This window comes from Castor canadensis, chromosome 12 (genome assembly GCF_047511655.1).
Source record: "Castor canadensis chromosome 12, mCasCan1.hap1v2, whole genome shotgun sequence".
Taxonomy (NCBI): Eukaryota; Metazoa; Chordata; class Mammalia; order Rodentia; family Castoridae; genus Castor; species Castor canadensis.
The window spans coordinates 46,625,400-46,642,784 of NC_133397.1; the positions used below are offsets into that span (position 1 = coordinate 46,625,400).

The window sequence follows — 17,385 nt, forward strand, 5'->3', positions numbered from 1 at the left end:
GGATTTGTCTCTGGGTCCTCTATTCTGTACCACTGGTCTTCATGTCTGTTTTTGTGCCAGTACCAAGCTGTTTTTATTGTTACTGCTTTGTAATATAGTTTGAAGTCGAGTATTGTGATACCTCCAGCATTGCTGTTTTTGCTGAGTGTTGCCTTGGCCATTTGTGGTCTCTTGTGTTTCCAAATGAACTTTAGGGTAGATTTTTCAATCTCTGTGATGAAAGTCGTTGAGATTTTGATAGAAATTGCATTAAAAATGTAGATTGCTTTTGGTAGTATAGCCATTTTTACTATGTTGATTCTACCAATCCATGAGCATGGGAGATCTTTCCATCTTCTGTAGTCTTCCTTGATCTCTTTCTTCAGGGGTTTGTAGTTCTCCTTGTAGAGGTCATTCACATCCTTTGTTAAGTTTACTCCTAGATGCTTGATTTTTTTTTTTGAGATTACTGTGAATGGAATTGTTTCCATTTATTCCTTCTCAGTTTGTTCAATGTTGGTGTATAGAAAGGCTACTGATTTTTGTAAGTTGATTTTGCATCCTGCCACCTTGCTATAGCTGTTTATGGTGTCTAGGAGTTTTTGGGTCTTTAAGGTATAGGATCATATCGTCTGCAAATAGGGATATTTTGACAGTTTCTTTGCCTATGTGTATTCCTTTTATTTCTTCTTCTTGCCTAATTGCTGTGGCTAGGAATTTCAAAATTATGTTGAATAGGAGTGGGGATAGTGGGTACACTTGTCTTGTTCCTGATTTTAGGGGAAATGGTTTCAGGTTTTCACCATTAAGTATGATGTTGGCTGTAGGTTCGTCATATATAGCTTTTATGATGTTGAAGTACATTCCTTCTATTCCTAGTTTTCTTAGAACTTTTATCATGAAATGGTGTTGGATCTTGTTGAAGGCTTTTTCTGCCTCTATTGAGATGATCAAGTGGTTTTTGTCTTTGCTTCTATTAATGTGTTTTATTGCATTTATAGATTTGCATATGTTAAACCATCCCTGCATCCCTGGGATGAAGCCGACTTGGTCATGGTGTATGATCTTTCTGATGTGTTTGTGTGTTGGATTCGGTTTGCCACTATTTTATTGAGGATTTTTGCATAGATATTCATTAAGGAAATTGGCCTATAGTTCTCCTTTTTTGGAGGTGTCTTTGTCTGGTTTTGGGATGAGAGTAATATTGCCTTCATAAAATTAGTTAGGCAGTGTTCCTTGAACTCTTTCTATTTCATGGAATAGTTTAAGGAGGGTTGGCATTAGTTCTTCTTTAAAGGTTTGATAGAATTCAGCAGAGAATCCATCAGGTCCTGGACTTTTCTTTTTTGGGAAACTATTGATGCTTCAATTTCATTTTGTGTTATAGATCTATTCGGGTGATTAATATCCTCTTGGTTCAGTTTTGGATGGTCATAAGTATCTAGAAATCTGTCCATTTGTTCAGGATTTTCAAATTTATTAGAATATAAGCTCTCAAAGTAGTCTCTGATGATTTCCTGGATTTCCATGGTGTTTGTTGTTATCTCCCCTTGTGCATTTCTGATTTTGCTGATTTGGGTTTTTTTTCTGTTCATTTTAGTCAGGTTTGCCAGGGGTCTGTCAATCTTGTTTATTTTTTCAAAGAACCAGCTTTTTGTTTCATTGATTCTTTGTATGTTTTTTGTTGTTGTTTCTATTTTATTGATTTCAGCCCTTATTTTTATTATTTCTCTTCTTCTGCTTGTTTTGGGATTTGCTTGTTCTTGTTTTTCTAGGAGTTTGAGATGTGGCATTAGGTCATTGATTTGAGAACTTTCTGACCTTTTAATATATGCACTCATGGCTATAAACTTTCCTCTTATGACTGCCTTTGCTGTGTCCCATAGGTTCCAGTAAGTCATGTTTTCATTTTCATTAACTTCCAGGAACTTTTAATTTCCTCTTTTATTTCATCAATGACCCATTGATCATTGAGCAATGTCTTGTTCAGCTTCCAATTGTTTGCATGTTTTTTACTGTTGTTTTTGTTGTTGATTTCTAGTTTTAATGCATTGTGATCAGATAGAATGCATGTGATTATTTCTATTTTCTTATAGTTGCTGAGGCTTGCTTTGTGCCCTAAAATATGATCAATTTTGGAGAAAGTTCCATGAGCTGCTGAGAAGAATGTATATTGTGCAGAAGTTGGATGAAATATTCTGTAAACATCAGCTAGGTCTATTTGATTTATGGTGTCATTTAGTTCTAGAATTTCTTTATTGATTTTTTTTGTTTGGATGGCCTATCTTTTGGTGATAGGGGGGTATTAAAGTCCCCCACTACCACTGTGTTGGAGTCTATATATGTTTTTAGGTCCTTCAGAGTATGTTTGATGAAATTGGGTGCATTGATGTTGGGTGCATCTAAGTTGGAAGTTGTTATTTCCTTTTGGTGTATTTCCCCTTCTATTAGTATGGTGTGTCCTTCTTTATCTCGTTTGATCAATGTAAGTTTGAAGTCTACTTTGTCTGAGATAAGTATTGCTACTTCTGCCAGTTTTTGTGGGCCATTGGCTTGGTAGATCTTCTTCTAGGCTTTCACCCTCAGCCAGTGCTTGTTTCTGTCAATGAGATTGGTCTCCTGTAGGCAGCATACTGTTGGATCTTTCTTTTAATTCAGTTTGCCAAATGGTGTCTTTGATAAGAGAATTAAGTCCATTAACATTGAGTGTTAGTATTGATAGGTATGTGGTGATTCCTGTCATTTAGTTGTCTTTGTTATTTAAGGATTTGATTGTGTGGAGCTGAATCAAAATTACTCTCTACTTTCTTGCCTTTTCTTCTTCTATGGTTTGGTACTGCCTGACCTTTCATGGTTTTGTTTGCTTTCACTTTCTGTGTGCAGAATTCCTTGAAGAATCTTTTGTAGTGGTGGCTTTGTGGTCACATATTGTTTTAGTTTCTGCTTATCATTGAAGACTTTTATTGCTCCATCTATTTTGAGTGATAGTTTTGCTGGGTAGAGTATCCTAGGGTTTAAGTTATTTTCATTCAGTGCCCGGAAGACCTCACTCCATGCTCTTCTTGCTTTTAAGGCTTCTGTTGAGAAATCTGCTGTGATTTTGATGGGTTTACCTTTATATGTTATTTGCTTTTCTCTCTTACAGCCTTCAATATTTTTTCTTCTATTCTCTGTGCTTGTTGTTTTAATGATAATCTGTCATGTGGTAGTGCTATTTTGATCAAGTCTGCTTGGTGTCCTAGAGGCTTCCGGTACCTGAATTGGCATAGTTTTCTCTAGATTTGGGAAATTTTCTGTTATTATTTTGTTGACTATATTATGAATTCCTTTTGCCTGCACCTCTTCTCCTTCTTCAATGCCCATGATTCTCAGGTTTGGTCTTTTGATGGAGTCAGTGAGTTCTTACATATTCCTTTCACAGGTCTTTAGTTGTCTGACTTAATAGTTCTTCACTTTTTCCTTTAATTACCATTTCATCTTCAAGTTCTGAGAGTCTGTCTTCTGCTTGTTCTAGTCTGCTGGAGTGGCCTTTCATTGTGTTTTGTATTTCTGTTTTTCTTTTTTCTGAGGTTTTCCATATCATGGGTCACTTCCTCTTTAATATTGTCAATTTTCATCCTTAATTCATTTATCTCTTTATTTATGGTGTTCTCTATTTCATTTTGGTGTTTATTTAGGGCTCCTATGATTTCATTTATTTGTTTTTGTGTTTTCTCATATTCTTTTTGTTGTCTTGGAATTTCTTGAGTGCCTCCTGTACACTTTGGTTGACCATGTCTAGTATCGTATCTATGAAATTCTCATTGATTACTTGCAGGATTTCTTCTTTCAGAGTGTGCTTGTGGGCTTCATTGGGTTCCTTGGTATAATTTATCTTTGTTTTGTTGGAGTCTGTATCTGGGTATCCATTTTCTTCATTTCCCTCTGAAGCCTGTAGTAATTTATTTTGGCGGGGGGGGGGGGGAGAATGGTTTCCATCCTTTTTCATCTTCCCATCATTCCACTTGGTACTGTTTCTGTCCCTAGTCTATATGTAATTTAGTATTAGCTAGCTTACAATAGCAAAACTAACAAAACCAAGAAAGAAGCAGAAAAAAAGAAAAAGAAGGAAAAGAATTAAAAAAAAACCCAGAGAACCAAAGAAATCAACAGGGAGATATGGTGGACAATCAGACAGTGAGCAAGACAAACAAACACTTAAAGAAAAGAGAAAAAAAAATAATAAAATTCTGGGTTCAGGAACTGTAGAATTTCAGTCTTAATAGTTCTGATGCTACTCCTTTAGCATCCAGTCATTTGTCTGCATCTTCTAGGCAGGTTTGGAGCAGGCGTCTGGTGGTGTTGGAGCCCTCCTGTGGTGGGTGGTGGGTAGTGTGCTGGTGGGCTGGCAGGTGGGCAGCAGTCTGGCAGGTCTGCGGGGCAGAGGCCCAGTGGGCCAGTAGGCGGTGGCAGTGTCGGGGTGGCAGCCCGCATGTTCTTTCAGTGTGTGGTGGCGTAGAGAAGACTTCCACAGGCTAAGGGTTCAGGGTGCAGAAGTTTCAGCTCTCACTGGTGCTTTACCTCAGCCAAGCATGTCTCCAGCATCTCTAAATACCTAAATTTTAATCCTACATTCTAACTATATTCTTTAAAATTTCTATATTGTCTTTTTTTTGTGACACTGGAATTTGAACTCAGGGCCTACACCTTGAGACACTCCACCAGCCCTTTTTTGTGTTGGATTTTTTTTGAGATAGGGTCTCAGGAACTATTTGCCTGGGCTGGCTTCAAACCATGATCCTCCTGATCTCTGCCTCCTGAATAGCTAGGATTACCAGTGTGAGCCACCAGAGCCCAGCCACTTTTTTTTTTTTTTTTTTGCAGTTTGGAGTTTGAACTCAGAGCCTCATGAAGCAAGCACTCTACCACTTGAGTCACAACCCAAGCCCACAGTTTATCTTTTTGGTGCATCCTAGACTTGGCAGGTTGTTAAAATCTCTCACTTTGTGTTTCTCCTCATTTCTTCCTGTATTTCTTTTTTTTTTTTTTTTGAATTCATGTATGATATATATATATATATATTTTTTTTTTGGTTTCTTTTTTTTTTCATTTTTCTTTTATTATTCATATGTGCATACAAGCCTTGGTTCATTTCTCCCCCCTGCCCCCACCCCCTCCCTTACCACCCACTCCGCCCCCTCCCTCTTCCTGTATTTCTAACAAATTTTGCCTTGTGCACTGCTTTTTGTTTTTTGGAGGGATGGGGTTTGATTTCAGGGCTTCACACTTGCAAAGGAGGCACTCTACTGCTTCAGTGACACCTCCAGCTCTTCATGTTGTTTTTAACAGAACGACTCTTTTTTTTTTTTAAGTATTTTTTTTAAAAAGTGATATTTATTAGGAAAGCAGATTTATACCTCAAAGGGAAATGAAAGGATTGTTGTCTTTTATAAATGACATTAAGCATTTTTGGTTTTTTCATACTATTTTTATTTCTATAATTCTACTTGATTTTTCCTAACTCAGGGCCTCACGCTAACTTGGCAGATTCTCTACCACTTGAGTCACATCCCCAGCCCTTTTTTCTTTAGTTAATTTTTTCAGATAGGTCCTTTTGCTTTTTGCCCAGCTGGCAATAGTTTTCTACCTCTCCTACATAGCTGGAATTTCAAGTGTGAATCACCGTGCCTGGCTCTAAATTTTTTTTGACAGTACTGGGGCTTGAACTCAGTGTTTCACACTTGCTAGGCAGGTGCTATACTGCTTAAGCCACACCACCAGCCATAAATTTTCTTTTCTTATATTTTGATCCCTCCACTATTTCCTAAAACTTAATTTCTCAGACTATCTGATGTGCTAAGGGAAAAGGGATTGGAAAAGGAGAAAGGAGGAAGGAGTTAAAAAGTACCAACTACAGCTTCCAGCAAGCAAGCTACGATAGCTCCCATATTTTCTTCATCTTATTATGCATGCATGTGTGTGTGTGTCAGTGAACATTTCAGCCAATTTCCTTTTTTCTACCCTTCCTGTTTTCCCTGCTACTTTATATGAAATGCCTGTTGGAATAAGCTTTATAATTTAGTCCTTCATTTACGGACAATTGTGTTGGGATTTTCTGACTGAACTAGAAGGGTAGTGAACACCACTGAGAATAGTGATTGGTGTGATTTACTTTGTATCTTCCCTCTGAAGCTTATCTTTGTTGAAATGAGAGGTTGCATTATCTCATGAGGGAGCATAGAAGAGTTGCTGTGCTTCTGTTTGGAAGCATGGCTACAGCTGTGTGTATCGATGTGGAGTACTGCCAATGTGGATCATTGTGGGCAGAGTGGATTACAACTCAGTATCCCTTCCTAACCTCCTTTTAGGATGCCTTCATAGTGTAATTACACTTTCCAGATGCCCCAGAAGCTACAGTTTGAGATGCAAATTGGGTTTTCCAATGAAACACATGATTCCAAATTTTTCTGGAACAGAGTTCTGATGTTGACCATTTACTTTGTAGGTTTGGAGGGTGGTTGCCAAGTGAGTAAACTTTGGAGTTAATTAACTATTCTTGGTTAGTTCTGTTAGTATATATGCTACAGTATGGGTACTAGGGTTTGAACTCAGGGCCTACACCTTGAGCCACTTCACCAGCCCTTTTTTCTGGTGGGTATTTTTCAGATAGGGACTTGGGATATGTCCCCTGGCTTTGAAACCTGATCCTCCTAATCTCTGCCTCCCATGTAGCTAGGATTACAGACATGAGCCACTGGTGCCTCACTCTTGCAAGGCAGGTGCTCTACCACTTGAGCCACTTCACCAGCTCCAACAAATTATTTCTTAGGGAAAATAACCATCTCTCCCTCTCTGAGGTTCAACATATCCATTGTGCAAAAATGACCATTGCTATGCTCTGTTTTTTTGTTCACTTGTTTTGGGGTGTGTTGAACCCAGGGCCTCATTCATGTGAGGCAAGTGCTCTACTACTTGAATGGAGCCCCTAGCCTCCTCTGGTGATTTTTGGTTTTTGGTGGGGTTGGGGTTGGAACTCAGGGCTTCACACTTGCAAAGCAGATGCTCTACTGCTTGAGCCACACCTCCAGCCATTTTGCTCTGGTTATTTTGGAGATGGGGGTCTCTTGACCTATTTGCCTGGGCTGGTCTTGAACCACAATTCTTCTGATCTCAGCTTTCCAAGTAGCTAGGATTCAGGCAACAGCCACCAGCACCAGGCTCACTCAATGATGGATTTTAAATGACTGGAAGGAAAGATATCATGAAAATCTAATGGTTAAAGTATCAGGATTTTCAACATTTTATTTTCCAAACTTTATTTTAAAAGTACATTAAAAGCATCAGAAATACAAATCTGGCCTAATGGTTAACGTAAGAACAATTATTAAATGGTTTTAGAGACATCACATACTTTGCATCACAGTAAAGCATCAAGAGAACTAATTAACGTACTCTCAAATTAATCATATTCAACTGAGTTCTCTTACTCTGAGTTCTCATTTTAGCCCTTATGAAGAGACAAGTGATATATGTCTATCTATACCTACACGGTATAGACATTACCTGTATGGTAATACCATGTAGGTATAGAAAGTCATACATAACTTATGAAGAGACAAGTTATATCTATATATCTATATCTATATCTATAAGTAGATATAGACATGGAGAGGAGCTAAGAATCTAGCCCATTATGTTTTTCAAGCAAGTTAAATCAATAATTTCTTGATGAGCAAAAAGAAACTGAATTCCTTATACACACATGCCTAGTTTTCTTTATGCTACAATGTTTACCACCCAAAGATGGGTGGGCTCCCATGCTGGTCAAATCATCTCAAACTCAAAGGTCAGAAAATTTGACATGTAAAATTTTACAAGTAGAAATTATTTTTGTTATAAGCTTTTATTAAATCGCATTTAAAATTCCTGTCCAAAAAGTGAGATGTATACATTTTTTTGAGATTTTTATCACCTTTAAAAGTGTGAAACACCTTCCTGATTAATTATAAAGCTATTTGGTTTCTTGGACTAAATAATAGGGTTTAAATTAAGACAAAAATCTGATTCATAACTTGCCACCATTCTTTGATCTTGGGAGAGGATATTAGATTTAATTCTTTTTTTTTCAAGTGGGAGAGTTTATTGAAATAAAAAAAGTGTAAAGTGGGAGAATTGAGCCCCCAGAACCGGGTGGCGGGGGGAGGGAGGGCAAATGGGTCCCAAGAGAGAGTGCCCTAGATTTCTCAATTCTTTGTTAAAAAAAGGTAATATACTCACCTATCTCATGGGGCTATTAATAAATGAAAAGTGTTGCATTAAAAATATAAACGCACAATCGAAATAGGTAATAGTGACTTCCAAAAATAGCATTCAATTACAAAAAAAAAGTGAGAGTGAATATGTTCTCTTCTGTTATAAAATTTAACAGCAAAAATAAAGTGAGATAAGGGAGGGAGGGAGGGAGAATGCAAAGGAGTACGTGAGTCATTCCTAAAAGGTGAATTTAAAAACAAAATTTACACCTTGCACCGAAATCTCAGAAATAGAAGTAACCAGTGAATGCCAGAACATAAGAGTTGCTAGATGAGGCTGAGCTGAGCTCTAGTTGGAAATCTACTCTGTCTTCTCCCCATCCCACCCCACATCCATGACCTCCGTGTTTGGAAAGAGCCTGAGGGAGGATGCTATCAGTTCAGTGCCTTTCATCCAAAGGAACAAAGTACCTTCTGATATGCAATCATGATTCTTAACTATAACAGTTTATAAAGTCAGGTTTTGCATCTTAATGCTTGTCTTGAGTCTAATAGTTACAGTTTCAAAATTCTAGTGAGTTCAAATACTAACTGTATAATGAAAATATTTTCACATAAAAATATGAGTTCACAGTTGTTATCCTAGGAATCACAGAATATAGAATAAAATCAGTTTTATGTATAGAAATACTTAATGTAGTTGCCCATTTCCAGTTTAGGATTAATGGAAGAGAACTAAAACAATTAGTTTAGAAATAGATTCACCTTGAGAAATATCTACTATAGTAATATATAAATAGACAAAAAGTTATTTCTAAATAGTTACTTGAATTCTGTCAGGTGCTAATAAACTTTTCTCACACAGAAGGAAAACACAAATCAAAACCCTTCCAACAAGACTAAAGATCGCAGAAGGCATAATAATCTACCTTGCCTCCCACGTAACAGCCCCCTGCCTACGATGACCGCCTGCAGTCCCACTTCACTAGTAGGATTCTCGGATAAGATCATTTCGACACAGAATAATTCACTTACAACAAACAAAAACCCCTTTCTTTTTTAAAAGAACTAGACAGCTACCCAATTAACACATATAATAATGTCTATATAAGAAATGACAAGAATTGTAATTCTATATTCTCAGTTACATTAGAAAAGGAAAGAACTTAATGTTGGCATTTTGGGTGAGGACCGAAGTATAGGTAAAATATTTTTGATTTTTTATTTTAACAATATGTTGTTTATTCAAATCAAGCTGCTACCAAAGTGTTCCTTACTTTAAAGAATCAAATTTTACATTTTTATAAAAATAACACTTCAGCAAAGATCATACTTTCAAATTCCTTAAAAAAGATCTAGCCAATATATACTCTGAAGCCCCAGAACACAGAAAAAAGATGCAGTCAGTTGATTTTCTACGTTAAGGTTGTAGCGTACTCATTCCTGGCTTCTGTTTAAAGGTTCAGTACAAAAGATTGGGGCACAAGTCAGGAAAAAAATCTAAATAAACTTTTACATCAAATCTTAAAATGGCAAGGATCTATGAAGCAAATCCAGACAGAAGACAATCCCAACTGTCAACCCTTCAACTGAATCTCTACATTTTAATCTGCCACTGGCTTCACAGTCTTTTCAAAATCAACCAATATTAGAAACAAAAGCCACTGGCACAATATTCTCTACGTGCATGACTTTACACCGAGGGGACTGGGATCTGCCTGGCTGATGTGCTGTCATATTCTTGCATTAAGTCGTTAGTGGTGTGATAGTGCATGGCAATATATGAACTGGCAAATCCAAAGGAATTCAGTGGCTGCAAGTTCCTTGGACTGCTCTCCTCCTGGGACGGGCTGCTGTTGTAGATGCTGTAGTATGGCTCAATCCGAGTGTTGATGGGGGTTGAGCTGCTCTGACCACAGTGCTGATGTCCAGCAGACACTTTGGGACTTACCACACTTTCCTTTGAATGACTTGGGCCACAAGCCTGGTCCACAAATTTCTTCTGTGGCTTCGGAGATAACATGTAGGCAGAGTTTGTTTCATGATGGGAAGATTTGTTTCTGTTGATTTCAAGGTTCCCTTTGCCCATGGCTCGAAGTCGAGTCTTCTGTTTGCAGCAGAAAAAACCCAGGCCGATGTACTGGAGACACCAGAGCACTTTCCTTCTCAGCCCAGCACTGTTCCGAGAGTAGATAAAAGGGTTTAATCCGGACTTGAAGAAGATAAGGGTAAATCCAAACAGTTCAAACTGGTAAAGGATGAAGCTGCTGTCACTGGATAGAACCACCTGTACCAAGGAAATCCCCAGTGGAAGACAGCACACCAGGACCGACAGCACGATGACCACACAGGTGACCACGGCTTTGGAGTCCTTAGCAGTGGAGAGGTTGATGGCTGACACCAGCTGGAGTCGACTGGCTGCAGGGGTTGACAGTTGGTTGGGACTCTTGGGATATCCGTGAGTCTGAAGGTGCTGCAGTTTGTTGTAATTCTGGTTCCTGTACAAAGCCGGCATGGAACACTGGCTGGGGTCTCCAGCTCCCGTCACAGGGGCCCCCATGAAAGGCTGTGGTCTGGAAGCATCCACCGTGATCACAGGAGGGCACTTTCTGACTTGTGCATTCTTCCGCAGGGTCTGAGCGATCATGGTGTAAGAGACAGACACCACAGCAATGCAGAAGGTGAAGTCAACCACGTAGAGAGACAGAACGGCTCTCCCTTCTCCAGCCATCAGACTGGACGTGGGAAGACAGAGGTGGGACTTACTGGTTTTCAAGGTCGCCAGGGTGGCAAGGGTGAAACTGGTGGCCCAAAGAAGCAGAGTGAGGAGCAAGGTGCAGGGAAAAGAGGCCGTGCGATTGGGCTGCTTCCCCAGCACCATCCGGAGTCTGTGCAGGGCAATGACTGCCACCGTCTTGAGGGACATGATGATGAAGCCCGCACTGGTGAGATGGAAGGTAAAGCAGAAAGCGTCTGGGATATCACTGGCTGAGCTGAAGAATAACACAAAGGTGAACATGGGGGCCGTCACCCCACAAATGAAGAGGTCACAGAAGGACAGGTTCAGGATCATGAAATCAAAGTTTGTTCTGAATTTTCTGAAGGCTGGATCAAAGAAGGACAAGAAGACAATAAAGTTGCCATAAGAGCCCAGGCAGAAGATGACTGCGAGCAGAAAAGTGCAGGTCACCAAGGTGGCTGTGTGGATGAGATCCTGAAGGTCCTCTTGGAGAGAGGTGCTGTTTCCCCCCTGTAAGTGAGGCACATGGAGCAAGGTGACATTGGAGGCATCCTGAAGGGGACCTGTTGAATTCATCTTCAGAGAAAAACGTGCCTTCCTTCTGCTCTCCAAAATTGTCAGGGGGAAGGAATCAGGAGGCCCTCAACTCACAGATGAGTGACACGTGACAAAAGAGGCCCAAGGCAGATAAGCCTGCACACAAAAATGCACATCCAGAAACAGAAAGAGATTAATGTGGAAATAAAGGAATTAATACAGTGATCTCATCATTATTATTATTTTACAAATGCATTAGAATTTTTCACCTCTGTTCTGGTGTATCAAAAGCACTTCATGCCAGGTGCCAGTGGCTCACACCTGTAATGCTAGCTACTTGGGAAGCTGAGTTTGGAAGGATAGAGGTTTGAGACCAGCCTGGGCAAATAGTTCACAAGACCCCCCATCTCCAAAATAACCAAAGCAAAATGGACTGGAGGTGTGACTCAAGCAGTAGAGTGCTTGCTTTGCAAGCACAAGGCCCTGAGTTCAAACCCCAGTCTCACAAAAAAAAAAAGAAAAGAAAAGAAGAAATTATTGTCAGTCAGGCACCAGTGGCTCACACCTGTAATCCTAGCTACTTAGAAGGCACAGATGAGGAGGATCTCGGTTTCAAAGTGAGCCCAGGAAAATAGTTCTGGAGACCCTATCTCAAAAAAGAGCTGGTGGAGAGGCTCAAATGCAGGCCTGAGTTCAAACCCTAATACTGCAAATAAATAAATAAAGAGGGAAAAAAACCCATTTCTCTTCACAAGGTCCAACCCAGCAAATAAACATTTCCATGTCAGACACTGGAAATACACACACACACACACTCATGAACATAACCTCTCCATGAGAGATTGCAATCCAGTTGGAGATCAGTCTAGCTATGTAACTATGTAACTGCAGCCTGGTTGCAGGGTACTAGGGACAAAGAGAAGAGGGGAAGCTTGGTCCAGCCTGGGGAGGAGCTGGGAAGAAGGAAGAGACCTCTAGTGAGTGGGAGGCAGTTGGGTGGAAGATGAGGGGCAGGGAGTGGGACAAACAGCCTGGGAGAAAGGCGAATGGGTGTCTGTAGTAGAGGGACCAAGGCAGAAGCAGGACATACTTGAAACCTAACCAGGAGGGTGCTGTTGATATGTGTCGTGTTGCGGCCCTTCACTTAACCTCCACAAATCACCTGCAAGTGCTGTTTTCTTCTCTAAGGAAGAACCCCTGACTTCCCAGTATCAGGCTCTTTTCCCAACTTGAAACTTCTTGGCCAACTACATATGCTTCTTTGGGGTAAAAAACAAAACAAACAAAAGACTCTGTGCAAGGCTGTATTTTTGTGAGGTGGGGAAAATCCAAATAACAAAGGATGTCTGGAATTGTCTTTGACTTCTTTTTTTTTTTTGGCAGTGCTAGGGGTAGAACTCAGGGCTAGGCAAATGCTCTCCCACCACAGCGGCCAGGGATATAGCTCAGTAGAGCAATCCTTACTTAGGATAGGCGAGGTCTTGGGTTTGATACCCAGCACTGCAAAACAAACAAACAAACAAACAAACAAAACCACTCAGTAATCTCTAAACTGTTAGTTACCATTATTTCAACAGAAATGTCCTCATATTCTCATGACAAAGTAGAAGAAGGCATTTACTCACTCAATTTACGTTAATTATGCACGTGCCATATGGCAGCATTGTGAAAGATGCTAAAGGTGCAAAGATGATCAACACACACTCTTCACTTTAATAACTGCTCTTCCTCCTTTGTCTTAGTAACCTTCTTTTTCTCTATTGTGCAATGAAATTTAGTATACACTTACACAAATCTTCTACATTGTCCCCAAAGACCTATATGGCCTGGTGTCCAATCTGCTCCCAAAGATTCCAGCAAGGCAGACGAAGTAGTTCAGTGCTATGCTCTTGACAATTGAAAAGAACTTGCTTTACCCCAACAGTTTAGGAATAGCCAATAGCACTGGGGAGGTCTAGGGGCTGATGTTCAGAATTCTTAACCACCAGCTTGAGCTGGATCCCAGAGGCCTCCAGCTGTCAACCCTTTAGTTGCTGGATCAGGTTAGTGAGGGATTACTGCTGCTGCAAGTAGCAACTTGGAGCACAGTACAGAGGTCTTTTGGCATTTAGCCACAGTTACAGCCATGCCACGCCAGTGAGTTCAGACAAATACCAGTTCTGGGAGATCCATATAACTCCTTTATGAAGGAAGAAGATACCTCTTCTGTGCTTAATGGTCACATGGTTCGGATGGTGCCAGTGAGACCCAGCTCTTCTGTATTTTCATTCAGAGAAGTTCTATGGAAAATATAAATCCTGGACTTTTGTTTCTTGATGATTAGAATTAAATAGTAAGAATGGATAGCTCTTAATGTTTCCAATTAAAGACTGTATACCCCCCACCACACACACACACAGACTGTATACCTGTTTCTGAACTCTTTTGGTATCTTTGTAGTGAAAAAGACAACTTTTTACTGTTGATAAAACATTGTTAATTGGAGGATTGGAGTTAATTTATGAAAAGTAGAAGGAAAAGTCCATTTGAGGAGCCAAGAAGAGCAGAGACATTAACTAGTGTTGCAATAATCTACCGTGCCCCCCACCCTACCTCCCCAACCAAGGGTTTCCTCTATAGAAGTAAAAATATAGAGTGAGGAGGAAGCAGGAATTCAGTCCAAGGAAATCAGAGGGAGGAAGATCTTGGGATCAGGATGCTAAGAGAAATAAAGTGGGAAATAAGGAAGGAGAGGAATGATGGATGTTACAAAGACCCCAGGCCAAGAGGTAATTAGGGGCTGCCAAGGGGAAAATGAGATGATGAGACACTCCATCTAATCAAGTATAAGAGAAAGGAGGAAAAACGATGCCTTGGAGGCACAGCTTTGGCAGTTATATATTTTATATTAGAATAATGAAAACATTTTCAATAGATTTTTAAAAATAAAGGAGAATTCCAGGTCAGGAAATAATAATGGCAATATGCCTGTCGATGTCATCATTGGCATATTAATTTTGCTGAGTTCTTATGGTGTGCCGTGTTCTCAATGTTCTACACTATCAACTTACTGAATCCTTACAATGACCATGAAATAAGATCCACATCTTCTTTTTGCACATGAGGAAAGTGAGAGCCCAGTTACTGAAGTCAGTGGTAGATGCCTGGATCTGAACCTGGGCAGTCACTATTCAAAGCCCACACTCACCTCCACGCTACACTGAACAGCAAAGGGCTCAAGGGAGGGGTCCCTAGGTCAAAAGTTAATGACAGTGGCTGAAACTTATTGGGTAATTATTACAGTTAGGCCCTTATACTAGAGCCTTTATATAAGATATGAAACTATTTCATTCTCACAATAATCCTGTGAACTTTTTAATTTTTCTTTTTTTTTTCAGTACTAGAACTTGAACCCAAGGACACTCCAGCAGCCCTTTTTTGTGAAGGGTTTTGAGATAAGGTCTCGCAGAACTATTTGCCTGGGCTGCCTTCGAATCGTGGATCCTCTTGATATCTGCCTCCAAAGTAGCTAGGATTACAAGAGTGAGCCACTGGTGCCCGACCAATCCTGTGAATGGTCACGCCAAATTAAAGTTCCTGGAACACAAAATTCTCATATATCTATATATGCCCACATCTTTCTACCTACCTACCTATCTCTACACACACACACACACACACACTTCTATATTATACCTTTTGGGCAAGCCTGATGATTTTAGTTCCAGTACAAAGTAGTTATAAATCACTCCTATTGGGATAATTGGGGGTGGAGGTGGGGAAGAAGAAATCAGGAGCTTGAAAGAGAAAAGGGTGGAAAAACAGAAGACAAAATTGACAGAATGGTTTTGGAAGAGAAACTTTAGAAGCAATAAGGAAATGGAGAGAGAGTTAATCCAGAACTCCTGGGACTTTAGAAAGTTGAAGCTAGGCCGGCAGAGTGGCTCAACTGCCTAGCAAGTGTGACGCCCTAAGTTCAAAGCCCAGTACCACTCCCAAAAAAGAAGCTGAGATCACAATTTATGACAAAGTTATGGCAGAAGTATAAAATTCCGTGCTTGGGGGACCTAAATATTAGATGTTACCAAAGTTATTTTCAATGCTTTTTATCTCTGGGACCATAAACCAGTCCTAGAAGATGTGATTAAAGTCATAAAAATCAGAAAGATTTTAATTTTGAACACCAGTATTAAGCATGCATATTAGCCACACTAAGACAGAATGATTCAGCATCTGGCTATGAGGAGGAGGGACCCCGAAATAATAGGAAACCCAAACATCACCCCGTGGTGATTATTTCTCATTAAGATGTTGGAAGAGCCCTAATATTGTGTGCTGCTTTAATTACTTAATAGACATTATAACATTTTAAATGAGCCTTTACAAATTAACTCATGACCTCGATTCTTCCAACTCCTGTCTCCCTCACATGATGTCCCAAGTTTCTTGAAGGCAGGCACTTTCAGAACGTGACCCTCCCAGGGAGCCCAGCTCTGCATTTGTCCCTGCTGTATTGTGTGGCTCGGGAAAACCCGCAGGGAGGTCAGCAGGTCGCCCAAGGTCACTTGGGCAGCTTTGGCTGATTGCAAGCCTTTCGCAGGGTCTCAGCTGTTGAACCAGCTGTAAAGCCGGGGGTAACTGATGAGGTGGGGAAGGGAAGACCTGGGTCCTTCGACGGGAAGGATAAGGAGGCCAAGGAGCACGCTAGCCTGAGGACAGAGCGAGGTGGGAGACTTGGGGGGGAGCCGAGGTCGCCCCGGGCCAGTGACTGCTGGGTGGGGACGGCCCGGAGTTGAGGGGGAGATGAGGTAAGGAGGGCCTAGGCGGGTTATGAGAAGCGTATTCGAGAATCGGAAGAGGGTCGGTAGGGTGAGGAAGGCTCAGCCTGGGCTGGGCAGGGCAGGGGAACTGGTCAGGACCGGGACAGATGGCTTCCCTGCAGGCCGAGCTGAGCACAGGTGCGCGGGCCCGGCCAGGCCCAGCGCCGCCTCCCCCCTACCCCGCCCGCCGGCCTCTGGGTCCCCCCGGGGTCGCTGTCCTCCGGGGCCCGGGCACGGCCTCTCACCTGCCGGGTGGCCGCAGAGCTGCCCCTCCTCCTCCATCGGGCAGCCGGGACCCCAGCGCGGCCCGCCGCCCCGGATGATGCAGGGCGAGAGGCATCGTCGCCATTGCCGCCGCCTCCGCGCATCCTGGGCGCCTCAGCGAGCCGGGGGCGCGAGGCGCAGTCACGGAGACGCGGAGGGCGCTGCCCCGCCTCGGACACCCAGCCCGCCCGCCCCGCGGCCCCCCGGGGCACCTGCCATGGGAGGAGGGCACCTAGGCACCAGCAGTGCGCTCATGGCGCACGGCGGCCCGGAGGCTCGGCCCGGGGATGGGCAAGGCGCAGGGTCCCAGTTGGCTGGGCAGGTCCCCTGGGGATCCCTGGACTTCTCACCGTGCCCGCTGCTTACCTCCCCCCAGACCCTGGGCTTTCAAGCCGGCCTGTCTGGCTTCTCATGGGGCTGTCACTTCGCGACACTGATTTAAAAATCAAATCATTACAACAAAATGTTTAACAAACCAACTTTAACATGGATTAAGTGTTTGAAGACATTAGTGAATTTGAGGGAACTCAGCAACGAGAATAACTATTATGAAAAAGTACTAAGTATTAAAAAAAAAAAAAAAAGAAAAACCAGCAAGAAAACACCCAAGCTAAGAAATCATGGGTATTACTTAATTCTATATTGAATGTAACAAATCTCGAAAAGCAATACTGCAATGTATCCAGCTAGAAAAGAAAACAAACCCCACCAGCCTCTCCTCCTAAAGTGCACGTGTCCAAAATTTGTTAAAATGCCCTTAATTTTAGTCTGGGTCATCAAGTAACATTCTCGAGTGTGTTTGCTATTATGGACACAAAATAAAGCTGGTTAAATT

At 41.5% G+C, this 17,385-nt stretch overlaps 1 protein-coding gene across 2 annotated transcripts; it reads right to left on the reverse strand.

The window, feature by feature from the left end:
- Positions 1-7,234: 7,234 nt before the first annotated feature.
- On the reverse strand, positions 7,235-16,747 carry Gpr75 (G protein-coupled receptor 75). Of its 2 annotated transcripts, none has more exons than XM_020168583.2 (2): positions 16,532-16,747; positions 7,235-11,643 (listed from the first exon to the last, which is right to left on the reverse strand). In XM_020168583.2, exon 2 carries the CDS (start codon positions 11,524-11,526, stop codon positions 9,904-9,906), a length of 1,623 nt encoding a protein of 540 aa, XP_020024172.1. In that variant the 5' UTR covers positions 11,527-11,643; positions 16,532-16,747; the 3' UTR covers positions 7,235-9,903. The 2 variants fall into 2 exon arrangements, with proteins under 2 accessions (XP_020024172.1, XP_073905809.1); XM_074049708.1 differs by lacking the exon at positions 16,532-16,747 and adding an exon at positions 13,277-13,424.
- Positions 16,748-17,385: the final 638 nt, after the last annotated feature.

Coding starts and splice junctions, on each gene's coding strand:
- Gpr75 (XM_020168583.2), bottom strand. CDS start 11,526: ATGAATTCAACAGGTCCCCTTCAGGATGCCTCCAATGTCACCTTGCTC.